The following is a 23107-nucleotide window of genomic DNA, read 5'->3' on the forward strand; positions in this document are numbered from 1 at the left end:
ACCAAAAAAACAGAATTACTTGGGTAATACTTGTTTGGAGCATCAGATAGCTTTACAAATTTTTGTCTGCTTTCTTAACAGTAAGTTTTTGAAAACAATTCCAGTTTTTTGATTCTAGTCACTCTATTGCTGATGGAGTTTAATATACATTCTAATTCAAACTCTATATTGGCCCAGAATAAAATAATAAAACTCAGTATTTATAAAGAAAATGCCATTTGCAGCAACATGGATGGAACTAGAGACTCTCATCCTGAGTGAAGTCAGTCAGAAAGAGAAAGGCAAATACCATATGATATCACTTATATCTGGAATCTAATATAAGGCACAAATGAACCTTTCCACAGAAAAGAAAACCATGGACTTGGAGAAAAGACTTGTGGTTGCCAAGGGGTAAGGGAAGGGAGTGGGAGGGACTGGGAGCTTGGGGTTAATAGATGCAGGCTATTGCCTTCGGGATGGATTAGCAATGGGATCCAGCTGTGTAGCACTGGGAACTATGTCTAGTCAATTATGATAGAACCTGATAATGTAAGAAAAAAGAATGTATACATGTATGTGTAACTGGGTCACCATGCTGTACAGTAGAAAATTGACAGAACACTGTAAACCAGTTATAATGTAAAAAAATTAAAATCATTAGATAAAAAAAAATTTTTTTAAAGAAAAAAAGAGGACAATGTCCAAAAGGAAGATTAGCTCTACCTATCACTAAAGTTTAAATTAAAAAAAAAAAAAGGAGTTCCCGTCGTGGTTCAGTGGTTAACAAATCCAACTAGGAACCATGAGGTTGCAGGTTCGATCCCTGGCCTTGATCAGTGGGTTAAGGATCTGGTGTTGTCGTGAGCTGTGGTGTAGGTCGCAAACGCGGCTCGGATCCCACGTTGCTGTGGCCCTGGCGTAGACTGGTGGCTACAGCTCCAATTAGACCCCTAGCCTGAGAACTCCATATGCCACAGGAGCGGCCCTAGAAAAGGCAAAAAGACAAAAAAAAAAAAAAAAATAGTGTGCTTCAAAGATACTACATACTCCCTCAAAACAGACACATTCCTACCAAACGCTCAATTTTACAGCCAATTAATGCCCAGCAGCATAATCAATAGTGCAATATGTTTTGCCATAAAAGGATTTACAATATACTACTATTAACCATTTATTCAAAAGCCTAACAGGTAGTCAAAATGAGCTAGTTTTGGAGTTCCTGTTGAGTCACAGCAGGTTAATTAAGGATCTGACATTATCCCTGCAGCAGCTTGAGTTCGATCCCCAACCTGGTGCAGTGGGTTATGGATTCAGCATTGTCACAGCTGTGGCACAGGTCACAACTGCGGCTCAGATTCAATCCCTGGCCTGGGAACTTCCATATGCCACGCATGTGCCATGCTCCAGCCCCAAAAAAGTTTTTTTAAATGAGTTACATATATGGCCAAATATTACATTTCTTTCTGTTTATATTTTTCTTTCCTTTCTTCTATTTTTAGGGCCACATCCACAGCATATGGAGGTTCCCATGCTACGGGTCCAATCAGAGCTGTAGCTGCCAGCCTACACCACAGCCACAGCAACTTGGGATCTGAGCCGTGGTCCACGAATTACACCACAGCTCACGGCAATGACGGATCCTTAGTACACTGAACGAGGCCAGGGATTGAACCTGATCCTCATGGATGCTACTCAGATTCGTTTTGGCTGAGCCATGACGGGAACTCCCTATATTCTTATTTTCTTTTAATTAAAGAATTACATATAAATGAGCAACTATTGCTCTTAAGACTACACCCAGCAAATAGTTTTTTAAGATAATACCAAGCTCAATATCCCAATTCCACCAGAAGTACTCTAATTATTGAATTTCATTTACATATAATTTGCCCAGAATACCTTTTGCCTGCCTTTAGCTGATTAGCCACATATTGAAGAAGACCAGCAAGATCAATTGGATATTTACGAAAAACTGCACCACAGAAACTAGCCAGACCTATATGAAATAAAAAAAGGGCTTTTTAAAAACAGTTCATAGAATAAAAAGCACAATATTAAGTGTCATTTTTTTCAACTAAATTTCCAAAACAAAATGAGGTGGGAAAAACTGTATTGCTGATGCTACTGAATGGAAATTTATAATAATAGCCACTATTATTGAATATATATAATTATCTCATATAATCTTTGCAATATCTATCTCAGCTTGGTATAAACCTAATGATGAGGAAAATTCAGAACAGATATATCATGTAACTTGCTCATGGTCACAGAGTTGGTATAGAGTAGAACGGTGAATGCCACTAGTTGTGGGGAGGGGGGCAAGAAGACATTGCTAGGCCAAGAAGCAAACAAAAGACCAATTTTAGCCAATAGTTCTTACGTATCACATCATGAATAGGAAAAAAATCCCAGTTAAGACAAGAGGAGAGCCTAGTAAAGTTAAGTGATCTTCAGCCTTTTCAAAAATTATCTGCTGAGCACCTAAAGGATAATGGACAAAACACAGGTCCTGCCCTCAAGGAGTTTACAGTCCAGTGAGGGACACAGAAAAGTAAATTAAAATAACTAAAACAATTAAAGTAAACCTGACTAAAAGCTTCAACAAAAGTACAGAAGAGGGGCACCTTATTCTGACTTTTGGGTGGGAGTGTCACTAGGAAAAGCTTTTCAAAGAAAGTGACCCCTAACCTGAAATCTAATTAATAAGTAGGAAATGTGTGTGAGGAGATGAGTAGGTGTGGAAGAGTATATTGAGTAGAGGGAATAATACATGCTAAAGGGCCATAGAAAGTACAGGAAGTTAGCATTAATTAATGCAACCTAGAATATTAGGGAAGGGCAACAGATGAGGCTAGTATAGTAAGGACCTGATTCCAAAAGAATTTATTTGTATGATTTATTACAGATTGCAGACTTCAAAGGGCAATAGGGAACTACTACAAGATTCCACTATCAAAGACAAAATACATTGAAAGAAAATGGAACTGGTTGCTAGAAATCAAAAGTACAAGGGAAAAAAAAAAACAAGGCTAGGGGTTTTCTGTTAAACAACCAAGTTTTTGTTCTTTTAAGATGACTGGAACCTCAGGATAAAAAGTAGAGAAGAGAGGACAGTTCCCTTAAGATTAATTCCTCTAAAATAATGGAATGGATGGAACCTTCATCTTCCCAGTAATGCTTGCCCAAATTCTATCACAGCCTCTTGAGTTGGAAGATGAATGATTACCATACAAACCTCCTTACTCAGTCAAGGACTTGGACCCTCTATAGAAAAATCTGAGTGGCTAGATATTCTCAAGAAATCTTGACAAACAAGGCTCTTGGCATGGGTAATAAAATACATAGCATGGCGGTTACAACAGAAAGAAATTTCATCTTTGGAAAAATAAAAATACTTACTCTGAAGCCAGCTTGAGATTGTTGTGTCATCGTGTTTCATTCTCTCCTTTTCTGGATTAGCTAAAGCTTCAATGATACAATCTTTCATACATTAAGAAAAAAATTTTAAGTCACTAACATCTCTAAAAAAGACCCCTTTAAAAATTCTACCCCCTCGGAAAAAAGTAAATTGTTAGCTTCAAGTTATTCCAAATTATTGAAAAATACATTCGTTATAGTTCTCTTTTAGCCTCTTTTCCATCTTTCAGCAAGCTAGATAGAATCTATACCAAAGATATTGAGTAAACTTAACACTACAAACACAGACAAACACACAAAAGCTCCTTGACTGACCAACCTTCAGATCAGCCAAGTGAATTAACCTCAAATGGTTACTAAAGAACTTAGAATGAAAATAAAACATTCACTATTAAGATCTATGAAATGTGAAATCTATGTATTACTTCACTTGAAAGGATACAGGCCAAGACATCATAATTCAATGAAGTGAGGTATTTCAATGAATCTACTACAGGTGTTATTAAGTTATCATACTTCTGTATTTGTGACAAAATCTGGAAGACAGCAACAAAGAATAAAAGGTATTAACTAATCAAAAGAACTTCTGTGTTAACTAAATAATGGCTAATCTTTTTATTTTTCAAAAGAATTAATGCTTAAAATTAGTTTCCTTCCATTGTATATTTATATAAAACCTATTCTTTTATCTTTCTTTTCCTTAGAAAATATTATCTTAGGCTATGTTTTCCAATTAGGAGATAATTCCAGGGCATCCAAACTTGAATTTTAGAATTATAGAGGCTAGTCTTACGTTAAATGTGATTTAGAAATCTTTTTCTAAACATTACAGTGTTCCATTTGAATCACAATGAAATGGTGTTCAAATGTTTCTAAAACTAAAATCAACAAATAATGCATCTTTTTATTAATGTTTCTAGAACTCAAAATGTGGTACATAAGAAAGACAATGTTAGTCTGTTTACAATAGTAGCACTGTTACATATCACTAGAAGAGTAGATCAATGTGTATCTATATTAAACATATTGTATACTAGTTTTTTAAGAATAACCATATAATATTTCATTTGCTAAAGGTCTGTTCCCCCTAAAACTACCATACAGTTTCAATTATATCATTCTATCTCCACTCATGCTGATTTAAAGACAACAAAAAGAAAAATCCCTGAAAATAATATTAACCTCAAAACATACATAATCAAACAAAATGGTTGGATTGCTGTGGCTCAACTTCCCAATTTGTCTTCCAGAAGGCTTCACATTTTCCTTGGTTAGACGCCTACAAGGGGAGAAAAAGGTGGCAGGGATCATCTTAAGTAATTTCCCTCTTAATGTTGGTAGCTTTGTTACAGCATGAAAAAAAATATTTCCCAAATATCCAAAATGAATCCATGTAAACAATGACCCTTTATATTTTTATACTTTACTGCAGGTCTTGGGATATTCTGAATAGGCATTATCCAAGAAGGTATAAAATTTTGTATTAATGCTTAACATTTACAATATACACATTTCCATTTTATAGTAATAGTCTAAAAAGCATTAAAACTCTTAATGTACTCTACAAGTACATAAAACTCTTCTTACAGAGAATAACTGGTTTAGATCTAGAAGGGCTCATTATCAGTTTAAGGATTAGGATATCAAATTTGGTGTAATACACTGAAATAGTTCATGACATCTATTTCAATGACCCTAACAGAGTAATAGCTGATGCTGTACTCCTTGATACAGGAAGTTCTTTGCTTTTCATATTCAAAGTAAACAATTCTTGAAAAATTAATTCTACTCCTTTTCTTCCTCTATAATTCTCCCTCTACTCAGTATTCTTTTACTAACATTATGGAAATTTATGTCTATGAAATGCTTATAAATTACTACAAAATAATTATTATACAGGATCTTAAACCCTTCTGATGAAATTACATAATAAATCCAAAAAAATCTTACAAGTATAGGAAGTTTTCTAGAATGAAAACATAATGAAGTAAATAATGAATTCAGTTGATAGTTCAAGGAATGTGACCATTCTGGAAATGACAAACTTGATATAATTATCTTAAGAAATTTCTTATGACAAAACTGATCTATCGGTCAAAATTATTTCATCAAAAAACTGCTTCTCTTCCCACTCTCCATGGCCCAGTTTTGATTTTTCCCATGAAAAAGAGGGACCCCAGAGTTACTGACATGGCTCAGCGGTTAACGAATCTGACTAGCATCCATGAGGATGCAGGTTCCATCCCTGGCCTTGCTCTGTGGGTTAAGGATCTGGCATTGCCGTGAGCTGTGGTGTAGGTTGCAGATGTGGCTCAGATCCTGTGTTGCTGTGGCTGTGGCGCAGGACAGCAATTGCAATTCCAACTCGACCCCTAGCCCAAGAACTTCCATATGCCATGGGTAAAGCCCTAAAAAAAGACCAAAAAAAAAAATTCTGCACACAATCTTCTGTAATAAACATTTTTATTAATTTACTTATTCATTAACTCATATTAATGTCTTCTATGACAGGCAAAGTGCTAAGCACTAGGAATACAAGGAAGAATAACCAGCTCCGGCTCTCAAGCTCGGCACAGCTGGGGAGACAGATTCAAAACCATTTTAAAAATGCTTATACTCTTAAATAAACAGAGCAAATTATAGAACAGTACTTATTATATGCTATCAATAGTATAAAAAGGGAGGGAATAATATATTTGTACTCACTTGCATATACATAAAAATACCTGGAAGGATAAATTAGAAACTAAGCAGTGGCCACTTTTTCTTTCCCTTGGGAGAACTGAGTGAACAAGGCAAGAGACTTTTTATATCTACTGAAATTTACACCATGTGAATGTATAAACTATTCAAAAAATTAGATTATTTTAAATTAGCAATGTATCTAAGCAGTATGATAGTGTTATATGCATATGAGACAGTGGTGGCCCAAATAAAGAAACAATCAAGTGTGTTTGGCAATATGTGCTACGGAATGCTTCACAGAGGTGACACTGCAATCTGCCTTACAACAATGAAGGCACCAGATGGAGAGAGGAAAAAGAGGTGATGGGAAAACTTGTGCAAACAAAAGAAATAAAAAATAGATGTAAAGGAAAAGGAGACCATAGCACATTCAGGGAAACCTAGGTGGGCCCATTTTAGCTACAGGTATAGACTTGGCAGGAAATGAGAATGGAAATAGGGAGAGACAGATCATGGAAGTTCTCTTGTATCATCATGCCATAAAGTCTGATATTTAATCTGCAGGCAATGGTTAGTCACCAAAAGATTTTGAAGAAAAAGAGTAATGCAAGGCACTGTAATACTCGAGATAAAAGGAGTAAGTGGTGGTAGACAGTGGAAGAGACAGATTCAATAATATTAAATAATCCAAATAAAGCTAAAGCACTTAGGTCAGTGCCTGGCCCACACAGTAATGGCTCCATAAATATTAGCTATTATTAAGCTAGAAACTCTACTTAGGGAATTCTTAAGACAGGAACTCTTTTTAGGAAGGACCAGTTCTAATACCATCTCTTTCCATGCTTTCCCCAACTTCCATGGGGTGAAATTGAATTCATTCTCTTCTCTACTATCCTACAGAACTTATGGATACTGTATAACAGCACCCATTAAACTAGATTGTGATGGTGTACACACTTGTTTCCCTGGTAGATTATAACCTGGGACAAGATCATTGGGCAAAGAAAGTAAATCACTGCATACTGTTAAATCTATTTCAACTAGAGAATGTACTACTTCTAATTAGAATAACCATACCACTGCATGGATATAAAAGAAATGACAATAAACAGCCTTGCAATAGAGCAGTGTATTTAGATAAACCGATATCTGAAGTATACAATTCTCATAATTAAATTTCAAACAGTTTGCCAGGAAGTAAAATAATATCACTCTTATGTTTTAATGACATGAAATAAAGCACACAAATGAAAAAAATGGAAATTTTTCAAAAGTTGACTCCCTAAAGAGATAGTTCTGCATGATTTCACTAGATGGTCCAAAAAGAAAAAAAACATTTATTATTATAACTTCAGCAGAAGAAATTCTTAGAACTTTGACACTGAATGTATAATGCAAACTGAGCAAAGGCCACAGAGTAAACTCTCCTTTAAAAAAAAAAAAACCCATAAAGATGCATTAAACAGGATTTTTATTAGATTTTATAGCTACATAAACATGATGGCTACAAAAACTAACTGGTAGTCAAAATGAGCTAAAAATCACAAAAATTGATAGTCACTCTATCTGCAGTATATAATCAGATATACCATTAGCAAATACTCTCGGGCTTCCTCAAAATTGAGGCTCAGACATAAACTGGCCAAAAGAAAGTAAGTTAGATCCAGATATACTTAAGATTAACGAGAAGAAAAATAATTAAAACTTACTTCATGATATATTTGGCTCTGTCTATTGTTTGAGCTTTAACTTTTACTAAAAGTGGGTGACTGTTGTAAGTTTCGTTCTTCCACTGGCCATACAGACGATATCTTTGAAAATGATGAGATGAAGAATTAGAGTTAAACACTTAGAGGTTAATCACTAGAATAGTAGTTAAAAATAGTAAGATATTATGTATTTACCTATGCTGATATGGAAATGTCTTAAACATTCCCCACAGTTCCTCAGACATACAAGCATTGCAGTCCATCAAAGAAAGAGATGGAAGTAATACCTGGTCAGTAATGCTAAGCAAACAGCTAAGGATAACTTCCTAAGAAGAAGGGAGAAAAATTATTTCAGTAAGAGGTCCATATTAATACCCCCCAAATAAATTTATGTAAGCCTCATAAAATTGCCATTCCTTTATTTCATAAGAGACCATATCTATTAATGGTCTACACTACCCTTACAGTATCACTATACTTTTCACAATGGTTATTTGTGTTTCTCCATCCAAGAAAGCAAATGAAGTGAGTGAAGGAAAGGGGTAGCAAGAATGAGGGACCTTTATCCCTTTGCCTTTTTCAACATGGTAATCCTCAAAAACAGAAGGTTGTCAATAAGATACTTTGCATGATACGCCCAAAGCTATATTCAACATGTACAGTATAAAGTAATTACACACATAGGTGATTAAAGCTTCTTCACAATAAAATTTACAGTATGCTGTAACTAGACAAACATTAGACACACTGGATTTTTCTGGTTTCTTACCGTTTTCTCTTTATCTTCCTGCTTGCTTCCATCAGACTGAAACTAAAATTAAAAAAAACTATAAATAAAATGCAAAAAGGTTAAGATTATGCTGCCTCAATTTAGTTTCTAATTTGAAAAAAACATTTAACTTGCATGTGGCTATGATTCAGTTCCTTACTTTTACACACATGTAGATTTTAAATTTAGCCAGTATTACTGATTAGCATTTAAAATTCTCATCTACATTTCTAACCTACGAATAATTTGTGACATTTATGAATCTTAAATGTCAGAATTATAAGCCAATTCTTTTCTCAACCTCATTATCACAAACCAAAGCATCCTAAAATTGAGTATTTACTATAAAATTGTAGCCAGTACAATTTAGCTTTAATGAATTTGCATTTCTCTATTCAGACATTCTAGTTTTCCCCCTACAGAATTAATAATGTCTAACATTAAAGCAACAGCACAAATAAAACCCAAAGAAATCTAAAACTATGTTTTAATTCACCATTACTTAAGCCCTCATTAGGAAATAAGCCCAAAATATTAATAACATTGCTAACAAAAACCAAACCAAAACTCGGGCAAACTGAATTTTTCAAAAAGGCCTCGGTCATTATTTTACCAGTGATTTGCAGGTGAGCTGCTGAAGTACCATATATGACAATGCTGTCTATTCGTTCAAAATGAAATCATGAGTAACATTTGTGTGTGTAGGCAGGTGGAGTGTTGGGGGAGTGTGCAAAGACCAAAAGGGTGGCTAAGCACTGATACTCAAGGACAATCAAGATTTCTGGAAAGGATTTAGCTCAATACCAAGTGTGGGAAACAGAAAAGCTAACATGCAGCTAACAGGCTTCTGATTTCATTGGTAAATAAGGATATTTTGTGCATTATGTTTTCATGCTTGCATAATTTAATGGGTGCTACTACAGGGAAGTCTAACTTCTGTGCAACATTTTCACATAAGACTAACTCTGGGACTGCCATTTTACCTTGATGGGAAAATACATATAATCACATTTTCTTCCATTAGTAGGTTAAAAAAATACAGTTCCCTTCCACAGAAAGGATTAAGTCAACATATATCCCAGTCAGCAAATAAAGAGTCAGGTTATGAAGGATAGCTGCTTTTATTGGGAATGGGGGATGGGGTGAGGATTCTGGTAGCATCCTGGATATGTACTGGGAGATAGAAATAAGGGTAAGTCATAACTAGAAAACTGGGTTTATAGTGTATTATATTGTATTGCAATTAAGCTACTCCTTTCCTGGTATACTATGATTCAAACATACCTAATAAAGCCACACATAGTTTTACCCATAGAAGTAAAACATTTTCTTAGTTACTAAACTATCTTAATTCCCTTACTATATACTTTTATTTGTTTCTCATGTCTATATGTCAATTCTCTAGATTTCACAAGTAGGGAAATTTGAAAAAAGAAAAATACGGAAAAAAGCACAATGAAACTATCTAGAAAAGTACTAAAAACAAAAAAAAAAAAAACAAAAAAAGGTTTTTACCAAAGATGAACAAAAAAATAAATAAGAGAGGTACATGCAGGTAAAAGTAACCTTCCTTGGTAACAAGATATAAAGATGCATTCCACTCCCTTGATGCTTTCTTTTTCTTTTAGTTTAATTTAATTTGCTTTTTATTTGAGAGCACATATAAGACTCTCCATTCCCACAATAGAATACTACAAGTTTTAGTGAATGGCCATGCAGAAATGGGAGAAAGAAAGGAAGGGATAAAAGACATACATTCATTCATTTACTATGTGTCAGGCACTGGGAATTCGGAGTTGAACCAGAGAGAGTTGCTATCTTTGAGGAACTGACAAAGTTGGTTCCTATCTTTGAGGATTTCTTTGAGATCAAGACTACACTTACCAATGTACTGTTAGGAACTGAATTTTTTAAGTCTGAATAAAATTGAGCACCTGCAATCATGTCTAGACATACCATCAGTTATAAATGACCCCAAGCAGGTTCCAGTCTTGCCTTATGAAGACAGAGCAGCTGATGAGGCAACAGTACTGAGCAACCACCTCCTCCCCCGACAAAAAAGGTATGTTCATCAAGAAGGGGCTCTTGGAGAGTTGAGAAATAAAGGCTGGGTAAAGTTGTAGATATAACTAGATAAATTATTTTTTTATTATTCATGTCCTATTTTTTAGCACTTCTAACCCATCAATGTTTCAAATGCTAAAGTATACTTTATGTCAGAAAAGGGAAAAAAAATGAAAAAGGAGTTCCCATCGTGGCTCAGTGGTTAATGAACCTGACTAGTAAACCATGAGGTTGTTGGTTCGATCCCTGGCCTCTCTCAGTGGGTTAAGGATCCAGCATTGCCATGAGCTGTGGTGTAGGTCACAGACACGGCTCAGATCCCACATTGCTGTGGTGTAGGCTGGCAGCTACAGCTCCCATTCAATCCCTACCTAGCCTGGGAACATCCATATGCCGCAGGTACAGCCCTAAAAAGACAAAAAAAGAAAAAAATGGGCATATATCTGGACAAAACTTTCCTTGAAAAAGACACATGCACCCGCATGTTCATTGCAGCACTATTTACAATAGCCAAGACATGGAAACAACCTAAATGTCCATCGACAGATGACTGGATTGAGACAATGTGGTATATATGCACAATGGAATACTACTCAGCCATAAAAAAGAACAAAATCATGCCATTTGCAGCAACATGGATGGAACTAGAGACTCTCATCCTGAGTGAAGTAAGTCAGAAAGACAAATACCATATGATATCACTTATATCTGGAATCTAATATATGACACAAAGGAACGTTTCCACAGAAAAGAATATTATGGACATGGAGAACAGACTTGTGGTTACCAAGAGGGAGAGGGAAGGCGTGGGATGGATTGGGAACTTGGGGTTAACAGATGCAAATTATTGCCTTGGGAATGGATAAGCAATGAGATACTGCTGTATAGCACTGGGAACTATATCTAGTCACTTACGATGGAGCATGATAATGTAAGAAAAAAGAATGTATAAATGTATGTGTAACTGGGGTCACCTTGCTGAACAGCAGAAAATTGACAGAACACCGTAAACCAGCTATAATGGAAAAAATAAAAATCATTATAAAACAAAAAAAAGAAAAAATGAAACATACTTAATATTTGTGATTAGACTGGAATGAAAGCTATAGCTAAGTAGATTACAACATTATTTTTCTTGTTCTTATTAACTATGATTTGTTGAGTACGCATTATATGCTATGTAATAAGCTAAGAACTTCACATTTATGTCTTAAAACTATGAGAAAAATCTTTTTGTTAGAAAGGATCTAAAAAAGACCCATCAAAACTAACTTAGAGAAGTTCCCGTCGTGGCACAGTGGAAAAGAATCCAACTAGGAACCATGTGGCTGCGGGTTCGATCCCTGGCCTTGCTCAGTGGGTTAAGGATCTGGTGTTGCCCTGAGCTGTAGTGTAGGTCACAGACAAGGCTCAGATCTGGCACTGCTGTGGCTCTGGCGTAGGCCGGCAGCAACAACTCCGATTAGACCCCTAGCCTGGGAACCTCCATATGCCGCAGGTGTGGCCCTCAAAAGAGAAAAAGATGACCAAAAAAAAAAACTTAGAAATGGAAAATTATAACCTATATAAGTTAAAAGTTACGGGAACCTGAGTTTGCCAAGAATGAACTGCCTTTTAATTTTTGGTTCAAGTCTTTTCATCTTTCAATAAGAATGTCTTAAAGACTTTATAAAACACTTAGAAATACCCCTTAACTCTGATATATCATTTATGAAAACACAGGAAGAGGTATTAAATGAAAAGTACTACCTTCCACCACATTTCTTTTTTAATCTATACAAACATGTACTAAGATGCAAAAAAAACCCCAAATAATATGGTCACCTACACACAGGATAACCATATGTGCTGGTTTTCTGTTTTTACCCCAGGGTAGATTTTAAATGTTACCTTTCTTTTACACACTTAGAATTTTTTTTCTGAAACTGAACACTGAGAGGAGGTACAGGGGTTAAATCAATTGTTAAAGCATGCATGTGGTCCAAATAAAAATTCTACTTCTTACATAAAAGTGTATTTTTTTACATTACAATTTGTACTACAAAGAGTCTACATATTCCTATTAATTGATTTAATATCTGCCTTTTTTTTTTTGTCTTTTTGCCTTTCCTAGGGCTGCTCCTGGGGCACATGGAGGTTCCCAGGCTAGGGGTCTAATCAGATTTGTAGCCACCGGCCTATGCCAGAGCCACAGCAACATGGGATCCAAGCCTAGTCTGCGACCTACACCACAGCTCACGGCAACACCAGATCCTTAACCCACTAAGCAAGGCCAGGGATTGAACCCGCAACCTCATGGTTCCTAGTCAGATTCGTTAACCACTGCGCCACGACGGGAACTCCAATATCTGCCTATCCTTGTAGGTTTATATACCTCTCAGGTAAAAAGCATAGCTAATGGGAAAAAGTAAGATCCTATTTGTAATTTATTACCTTAACTATGATTCTACACTTTGATTAGAACTGTCACAAGGGATATTCAGTAACAGCTAAAGTGACCTGAGTTCAAATCAATTATTGCAAAGGATAATGCGAATGCAAATATAAACATCCTAACAGTTCTCCCTTGCTTAGGCTCATTAAATAGCAAGGGTGTTATAGATTAAGCTTAATCTCCAACTCTAGAGTTCCTTGTTTGCATTGTATAAAACTTATAATAACAAAAGTACATAGGAGAACTTAACAAATGGTGCCAGTGGTAGTAGCCTCTGTCTCTATTTGGACAATAAGAATTATAATGCAAGGTTCTGTCTAAAGTATTTTTCAAAATTTGTTTCTACTTTAAAAATAGAGACGTACTTACAACTACCCTTGACTAGTTCATCAGTCACAAAACCTCAGCAACAAAACTTTCCTTTGACAACAATTCTTTGATTTATTTGTTACTAATTTATAACAAATTTCCACGGGGGGGGGGGGGGGACATCTACCACTACAACATAAAGAAGCTAAAGGCATTCTATAAATCGAATCTGCTCTTGAGAGAAATGAAGCTGCTACTTTAAAGTGGCCTCTTAGGAGTTCCTGCTGTGGCTCAGTGTGTTAAGAACCCAACTAGTAGTATCCCTGAGGATGCGGGTTTGATCTCTGGCCCTGCTCAGTGAGTTAAAGATCCGGCCTTGCGGTGTAAGCTTCAGATGCAGCTCAGATCCTGCATAGCCGTGGCTGTGGTGTAGGCCAGTGGCTGTGGCTCCAATTCAACCCCTAACCTGAGAACCTCCATACGTCACGGGTGCAGACCTAAAAAGACCAAAAACATAAAATAAAGTGGCATCCTACATTTAAAGACTTTAATCTAATACTTTAAAACAAATCACCAAAAAACTAGTGTAGTGATAACATATATAAGTGATAACATTATGATCTGAAGAATTCATGACAATTAGAGTTAACTCTCTAAAGTTGCATACCTAATTATTAGCATCTAATTAATGTTTAGACATATCTCATTCGATCCTCATTCCAACCCCAGAAGCCAGATAAGGCAGGTATTACCACCCATTTATGGATTATAAAAGTGACCAGTTAAACCAAAACAGACAGACAGACCAATGGAACAGAATAGAGAACCCGGAAATAAACCCTGACACCTATGGTCAATTAATCTTTGACAAGGGAGGCAAGAACATAAAATGGGAAAAAGAAAGCCTATTCAGCAAGCATTGCTGGGAAACCTGGACAGCTGCATGCAAAGCAATGAAACTAGAACACACCCTCACACCATGCACAAAAATAAACTCCAAATGGCTGAAAGACTTAAATATACGACAGGACACCATCAAACTCCTAGAAGAAAACATAGGCAAAACATTCTCTGACATCAACATTATGAATATTTTCTCAGGTCAGTCTCCCAAAGCAATAGAAACTAGAGCAAAAATAAACCCATGGGACCTCATCAAACTGAAAAGCTTTTGCACAGCAAAGGAAACCAAAAAGAAAACAAAAAGACAACTTACAGAATGGGAGAAAATAGTTTCAAATGATGCAACTGACAAGGGCTTAATCTCTAGAATATATAAGCAACTTATACAACTCAACAGCAAAAAAACCAATCAACCAATGGAAAAATGGGCAAAAGACCTGAACAGACATTTCTCCAAAGAAGATATACAAATGGCCAACAAACACATGAAAAAATGCTCAACATCGCTGATTATAAGAGAAATGCAAATCAAAACTACCATGAGATACCACCTCACACCAGTCAGAATGGCCATCATTAATAAATCCACAAATAACAAGTGCTGGAGGGGCTGTGGAGAAAAGGGAACCCTCCTGCACTGTTGGTGGGAATGTAAACTGGTACAGCCACTATGGAGAACAGTTTGGAGATACCTTAGAAATCTATACATAGAACTTCCATATGACCCTGCAATCCCACTCTTGGGCATCTATCCGGACAAAACTCTACTTAAAAGAGACACATGCACCCGCATGTTCATTGCAGCACTATTCACAATAGCCAGGACATGGAAACAATCCAAATGTCCATCAACAGATGATTGGATTCAGAAGAGGTGGTATATATACACAATGGAATACTACTCAGCCATAAAAAAGAATGACATCATGCCATTTGCAGCAACATGGATGGAACTAGAGAATCTCATACTGAGTGAAAAGAGCCAGAAAGACAAAGACAAATACCATATGATATCACTTATAACTGGAATCTAATATCCAGCACAAATGAACATCTCCTCAGAAAAGAAAATCATGGACTTGGAGAAGAGACTTGTGGTTGCCTGATGGGAGGGGGAGGGAGTGGGAGGGATCGGGAGCTTGGGCTTATCAGACACAACTTAGAATAGATTTACAAGGAGATCCTGCTGAATAGCATTGAGAACTATGTCTAGATACTCATGTTGCAACAGAAGAAAGGGTGGGGGAAAAACTGTAATTGTAATGTATACATGTAAGGATAACCTGACCCCCTTGCTGTACAGTGGGAAAATAAAAAAAAAAAAAAAAAGTGACCAGTTAAGGTCACATAACCAGCAAGTAGTTAGCAGCTAATCTTTTTTTCCTTTTTTTTGGGGGGGGGGGGGCTGCCCCATGGCATATGGAGTTTCCAGGCCAGATCTAAGCCACAGTTGCCACCTACACCACAGCTATGGCAACACTCGATCCTTAACCCATTGTGCTGGGCTGGGGATCAAACCTAAGTCCCAGTACTGCAGAGACACAGCCGATCCTAATGCACCACAGTGGGAACTCCACTAGCAGCTCATCTTGAAGAAACTTGTTACCCTAATGATCAACTTTAATCCTTTAATTACTCTGTCTGGGGGGACAGCCTTAAATGAAAACTCTTTGGGCAAGGTAGGCTCCAAAGTCAACACATAAAAATTGCATTTACTTACAATTCCCAAAAAGTCTATGAAGTATAGAGACACATTATCTTTCATTTAAGTCCAACTCAAGACTGTCTTTTTTTCCCATTACAGAAATCACTATAAAATGACCATGAGATGTGAACATGAAATAAAGTGACTGGCTTGCATTTAGGGGCTATGTCACATAAAAGCACCTTTTAAAAACTAGACCAACTGAATGTGGTAAAATACTCTAAGAGACCTGAGAAACTGAACCAAAATGAAAGGGAAAAATGTTTCCAATTTCACCCTTACTCCTAGCCATACACACTGAGTATTTTGATGGAACTAGTCTGGTCACATTCGCATAAACTAAACATAGATATAATTTCACTGTACTTGATTGAACACCACACCTTCATCCAAAGGAAATATTGTGAGCTCTAACCCACAGAACCAGGCTAAATCTTCAATTTTCAAATGAAATAAATGGAGTGAAACAGGATCAGACTCTCCCTCCACTAACAGCTAACAACAAAAACAAAAAATAGTAAACATCAAGCCAAAATTCTAAAGTAGCTGGTTCATAAACTAGAGTTTCAGAATCAATGGTGTAAGGTACATTCTCCCTAACAACCCAAATTTTTATTATAAAAAATTTCAAGTTTACATAAAAGCTGAATGGATAGTATGCTATCCATAAACAACTATACACCTGCCTTGTAGAGTCAACAATTAACATTCTGCCTTTTTTCCTTGACCAAAAAAATTGCAGACATGACACTTCATCTCAAAATAATTCAGTGCGTATCTCCTAAGAATAAGGTCATTCATCCACATTACCACAATTATCATTATCACGTATTCCTAACATCATCTAACATTCAATCTAAGGTATACTCTGACCTTCTGAATCTAAATTTCTCTGAGCTTTATCTGTGAATTAGTTTAGAGCACTTTGCCTTTTTACCAAAGGCCAACATAAAACAGCCATAGAAAGAATAGCCAGACAATTGAATTAAGATAACAGAGTGAAGCATAAACACAGAATTTCTCTCCCAATCCCTAATGCAATAAACAAACTATGTCTTCCTTTTTTTAATGTCCCAAATTTACCAGCAACCAAACAAGAAAAGAGGAAACTATACTATAACTTCAAGGGGATGCACACACACAAACTCACACAAGATACTGTTCTACTGTATGGTATGGTACCTGCCCTTAACCCAATCCCCAGAAGAAGAGCAAGGAAGGTAAATTAACAAAATCCTTTATGTAACATAGTCTAAGGTAAATTAAATAGCCTGAGGAAAAACCCCTGTGAACAGAAGCCCAGGATGACTCTGGCTGCCAGGGTCTGCTGCCTCTCAAAGAAATGTGCTCAGATGGATGAGGGTGTCAAAGCTCAAGGGAGATACTCACTTGGCTAGGCATGCCTAGTAAAGAATAGGTCACACATCTCAGAAGAGAAAGCAGAGGTCCCCTAAATAGAGGCTATACTCAGCCTCACCAAGCTCATTCACTCTCCTACTTTAGATTACAGAAAAGATTGAAAAGAGAACACAATACTCAAACTGTAGCTTGAGGGGAGAAGAACTGGCCATAAATAAGGTGGGAAGGCTATTAGGATTCATTCACACTATACCAGAAAGAAAATGGAACACAGCAGTCTATATTAAGATGCCACGCTGTAGCTACTATGGAACAGAAATAGACCAATAAAAGCATATAAAAGACAATGAACTTAGTCTGGAAAAAGTAGAACACAAAGAACAAACACAAGATTCTCTACACATATCTGCATACTGTCATAGTAAAGAGTATTAAGAATGAAAATAAAACAAGAAATGCTTGGAGATGAGATACATAGAATGAGATGAAAACAGAGACTGCAGAGATAAAATAAAACACCACTGACACAGATAACAATTTAAAAAAGCAAGGAATTTTAAGAACTGCAAAATTTAGAAAACCAATCATTTCTTCAATTTCAGACATACTATATTTGCATAGACAGTGTGGCATGGTGACTTTGAACTTGGCCTCTGAAGTTGTGAGGTGACCTGGATGACCTGGGACAAGTCAAGTCACCCAGTGACCTGGGACAAGTTACTTAACTTATAGCACTAAGAGCTTGGTAAAGATTAAATGAGCTGATGCATGTAAAGTACTACTCAGAATAGGACCTGACACAGAGTAAGAGCTCAATTTTAGTCATCACTATCATAAACAACAATTCACTAACATCAGCTGGATGCAAAAAAAGAAAAAGCAGCAAGGAATTCATCTTTAAGTGTACGGGTGCTATCAAAAACATTTAAGTATGTCAGGTAAACATGTTAAAGCTGTGTTCTGTAATTAAAGAAATTTTTCAAGATAGCAAAATGTGGCCATTCATACAGAAATATTCTGCAGAGCCACCTCCCTCTTTTAAGCCTGAAATAAAGATGAAAATGGTTAGGAGTTCCAGCTGTGACACACCAGGATCGGCAGCATCTTGGAAGTGCTGGAAGGCAGGTTCAATCCCTGACCCAGCACAGTGGGTTAAGGATCCGGCAGCTGCAGCTCAGATATGATCCCTGGCCCAGGAACTCCATATGCCTTGGGCGGCCCAAAAAAAAAAAAAAAAAAATCAAAATTGGTTAATGTACTAGAACAACAATTCTCAAAGTTTGGCCTTTGGATCAGCAGCACCTGGAAACTTGTTAGAAATACAAATTCTCAGGTCCCACCCCAGACCTAATGGATCAGAAACTGAAGATGGAGCCAAACAATCTGTTTTAAGAAGTCTCCTAGGTGATTCTGATTGCATGTGAAGTTTTAGAATCATTGACAGTCCTATACTACATACCTCAAATCTAATACATACACACACACACACACACACACACACACACACACAGAGAGATAAATGATTACAAATAACTACAGACTAGAAGATTATGCTATTAAGTGATATCTGGTATAAGTTTATAAGCTTTATTTATTTATTTGTTTATTTACTTATTTTAGGGCCGCACCTGCAGCATATGGAAGTTCCCGGAGCTAGGGGTTGAATCAGGGCTGCAGCTGCCAACCTACACCACAGCCACAGCAACGCTAGGTCTGAGCATGTCTGTGACCTGCAGCTCATGGCAACGCTGGATCCTTAACCCACTGATCGAGGCCAGGGATCGAACCCACATCCTCATGGATATTAGTCAGGTTCGTTTCCACTGAGCCACAACAGGAATTCCTATAAGCTCTTTTTAAAATACACATAATTTATATATACAAGCAACCTCAAGCTTAAAAATGAGAGATGTGTTAAAGATTTGTTCATTGTAAAACTGTTATTTAGAACTCAGGTCACATTCCTTCCCTCTTTAGAAGCAATGTTATAAATCCTGATTAAATTCCTAGCTATGCAACAAAAGCCTTTTAAACCTATAAACACATAACCAACTATATGTTATGCTGAAATATTTTAGGGTAAGAAAATTCTTAGTCAGATCACTGGGAAGACTGACTTTTCCTACCACCACCTTAGAAATGAGAGAAGACAGATTTCTTCCCACACTGGGATCAAAATAAACATTTTCTGCTTCCCTTCTGCCCTTCTACCTCTGCAAAAATAGAGACTGGAGTCAGGAGCAGGCACCAGGCACAACTGTGATAGAAGAGAGATAAAGGAGGGAGATGGTGGAGTGGAAGAGTAACAGCATTAACACCTGTGTATCTTGATAACAATACTATATCCATATATATATACAGATGTCTATATATGGGACTTCCACAAGTTGAATGTTTGGTCTCCTGCTTACAAGTTTATGATACTTGTAGCCAAAGAAAGAATTTCAGAATAAGAGATTTGAATATTAAAATTTCTGATGAAAAAGAGTAACATTAGTGGGTGAAAGTAAGATGAGAAAGAGGCTGTTTAAATTGTCTCAAAGCATCTCCCCAAAGGATACACATTAACAACAAAGGGAAAAAAAGAATAATTGTACACTGGAGAAAGCCTGCAGCCATCACCTTAATCCAGTGATCAAGATCACCAGTAACGGGACAAGCTGACTTCATTTGCTTTCCAAAATGATGTACTGGGAAAGACCCAATAACCTTTTGTTCTTTGAATAGGCACTAGTTAACAGGACTCATTCCTTTCAGATTACAACAATCAAGATAATCAAACACTGCTATACTTCCTTTTTATGAATATATGCTATACAATAAATGTTATGTATAGTAATGAACTACTTAGCAGATTTCTTTAGCGTATCATTATACAATATAAATTTGTGAGTATTAAAAAATATCTACCAGCAAAGTATTAAAGCCAAATCAAATATTTCAGGTGTCAAGGGATTAATATACAACGGTTGTTAAATTTTCTATGCAGTTACTGTCAAAAACTAAAATTGGATGCAATCACCAAACACTGGAGAAAACTGCATTTGTGCTTGTAACAATTTCTAGGTTCTTTTGGTTACCTTCAACTGAAAAGAAATTATGTGTTCTTTTCAGCTTTAAGACCTTGGTTAGGCAAAGATCTCTTAGAATACAAAGAGCAAACTATACAAGTACTGTTGTATTGGAATTAATCAAAATTCAAAATTTTTGCTTTTCAAAAGACAGTAAACAAAATGACAAGGCAAATCAGACTGAAAATAAAAGACAAATAACTGAATTAAAAATGGGCAAGAGATTTGAATAGACATTCTTGATTAAGATGATTACAAATGGCAAACAAGGGCATGAAAAGATGCTCAACATCACTGATCATCAGGAAAATGCAAATTAAAAGCACAAAAGATAGCACTACACACCCTTTAGAATGACTAAAATTTAAAAGACTGACAACACCAAGTGTTGATGAGGATGTGGAGCAATTGGAAGTCATGTACATTGCTCTCAGGAATGCAAGATGGTACACACATGTTGGAAAAGTTTGACAAAAAGTTAAACATACACTTACCCATATGGCCCAGCAATCCCATTCCTGGGGAAACAAAAACATATGCCCCCCCCAAAAAAAGACTTGTACAAGAATATGCATAGCAGCTTTATTTATAATAGCCCCCAACTAGAAACAACCCAAATGCCTATCAACTGGCAAATGGATAAACACTGTTTTGTCTATACAATGAAATATTACACATCAATAAAGGAACTGCTGACACTTGCAACAACTGAATCTCAAAAGCATTAAGTGGAAGAAACCAGACAGAAAAGAGTATATTCCATACAACTCCATGTATGTGAAGTTCTGAAAAAAGCAAAACAACAGGGACAGAAAGCCTACCAGTGGTTGTCAGGAACCAGCAATGAAGGGAGGGAACTGATGGCAAAGGGGCAAGAGGGAACTTGCTGGGATGATGAAAATATTCCATATCATGATTGTGATGGTAGACACACACTGTATACATTTGTCAAAACTCATCAAATTGTACACTTAAAATGGGTGAGGTTTACTGTATGTAAATTTCAACTCAAAGCCAATTTTAAAAAATAATAACAAGCCAAGACATGGAAGCAACCCAAGTGGCCATCAATAGATGGGTAAAGATGATGTAGTGTATTCACACACACAGAAATATTACTCTGCATAAAAATAATAATGCCATTTGCAGCAACATAGAGTTTATCATATTAAGTCAGACAGAAAAAGACAAGTATTATATGATATCACTTATATGTGGACTCTTCAAAAAGTACAAATGAACTTATTTAAAAAACAAAACAGACTCACAGACATAGAAAACAAACTTATGGTTACCAAAGGGGAAGGGTGGACGGACAAATTGGGAAGATAGGATTAACAGATGCACACTACCATGTATAAAATATATAAACAACAAGGATTTACTACATAACACAAGGGATTATATTCAATATGTTGTAATAAACTGTAATGGAAAAGAATCAAAAATCAAATATAAATACATACATATAACTGAATCATTTTGCTATATACCTGAAAGTAACAATATTATAAATCAACTATACTTCAATAAAAAAATAATAATATTAACATAAACAATTACCCTGGGGTAGTGATAGAAAGGGCATATAAGGAAAACTCTGGGGTGCTAGTACTGTTCCATTTCTTGACCTGAGTGGTGGACACATGAGTGTTTAGTTTGGAAAAAGTCACTGAGCTGTATAATTATGGTTTGTGTACTTTCTGTATTGTTTTCATTAAATAAAAAGTTTAACAAAAAAAAAAAATTAAAGAATGGATCCTCAACAGTCTGAGGTTGAAGGAACTTCATATATATAATGACAGTGATTCAACACTACAGGCAAGAAAATAACTGAGCAGAAGAAAAGCAAGATGAGAGAATGTTGAATTAACCACTGGTTATAAGGGGATTCAAAAAATAATCACTTATCCAAAGCATATTTTCACATCTGGAGGACTGGACTAATAATCTGGCTGGACTTAAGTTTTTACATATAAATGGTTGACACAACTGACTTTCCCCAAACCTTACTCAACATACCTTTTCTTAAATTAAGTTTATTTCTAGAGATACACATAACAAAAATATACTCAGAATATTTTCATTCCATAACTTAGTTTTCTGCTTGGAAGAAAAAAATCTTACTAACCTCCTTCATAAATGACTTGCCTATGCGCACCACTTTTGCAAATAAAATGGGATCATGAGAAAGGTGGGGACCAAGGTAGCAGAACATATTGAAGACGTCTCTCCTCAAATCTTCAAAGCTCTCTGCTTGTTTTGGTGCTCTCTTATTTTGCAAAGCATTAACAGGTGAGCCTTTAGCACCTTTAGGAACGCCAACTCTACAAAAAAAAAAAAAAAGGGAAAGTTTATATGTATACTATACAATACCCCATTTTAAGTTAATAGTCACATGAATTAGTAAGTAAAACTTTTCTTGCTTGTATCTGCTTTCTAGATTTCAATTACGCCAACCAGTATACCAGATAATTTAACTGGTTAAGTTCCTGTTGTGGCGCAGTGGTTAACGAACCCGACTAGGAACCATGAGGTTGCGGGTTTGATCCCTGGCCTTGCTCAGTAGGTTAAGGATCTGGAGTTGCCATGAGCTGTAGTGTAGGTCGCAGACACGGCTCAGATCCTGCGTTGCTATGGCTCTGGCATAGGCCAATGGCTACAGCACTGATTTGACCCCTAGCCTGGGAACCTCCA

At 36.3% G+C, this 23107-nt stretch overlaps 1 protein-coding gene across 42 annotated transcripts in view; it reads right to left on the reverse strand.

The window, feature by feature from the left end:
• The window catches only part of THOC2 (THO complex subunit 2), a 113373-nt gene that overhangs the window by 33934 nt on the left and 56332 nt on the right, over positions 1-23107 (reverse strand). For 25 of the 42 annotated variants that reach the window (XR_014835904.1, XR_014835901.1, XR_014835899.1 and 22 more), the window contains exons 12-19: positions 22542-22737; positions 8566-8607; positions 7992-8122; positions 7797-7898; positions 4585-4681; positions 3845-3938; positions 3385-3465; positions 1882-1978 (exon numbers count right to left, since the gene is read on the reverse strand). Coding sequence is in view for 25 of the 42 variants with exons in the window: in XM_085008927.1 (XP_084865053.1) it covers positions 1882-1978; positions 3385-3465; positions 3845-3938; positions 4585-4681; positions 7797-7898; positions 7992-8122; positions 8566-8607; positions 22542-22737 (840 nt within the window). In the remaining 17 variants the exon portion in view is untranslated. The remainder of the gene's footprint in view (positions 1-1881; positions 1979-3384; positions 3466-3844; positions 3939-4584; positions 4682-7796; positions 7899-7991; positions 8123-8565; positions 8608-22541; positions 22738-23107) is intronic. The other 17 variants (XR_001302710.3, XR_014835911.1, XR_014835898.1 and 14 more) reach the window with 1 other exon arrangement.

This window comes from Sus scrofa, chromosome X (assembly GCF_054392235.1).
Source record: "Sus scrofa isolate SSC_HxYL_T2T_F1_AM1 chromosome X, Sscrofa_HxYL_maternal_Yorkshire_Landrace_v2.0, whole genome shotgun sequence".
NCBI lineage: Eukaryota > Metazoa > Chordata > Mammalia > Artiodactyla > Suidae > Sus > Sus scrofa.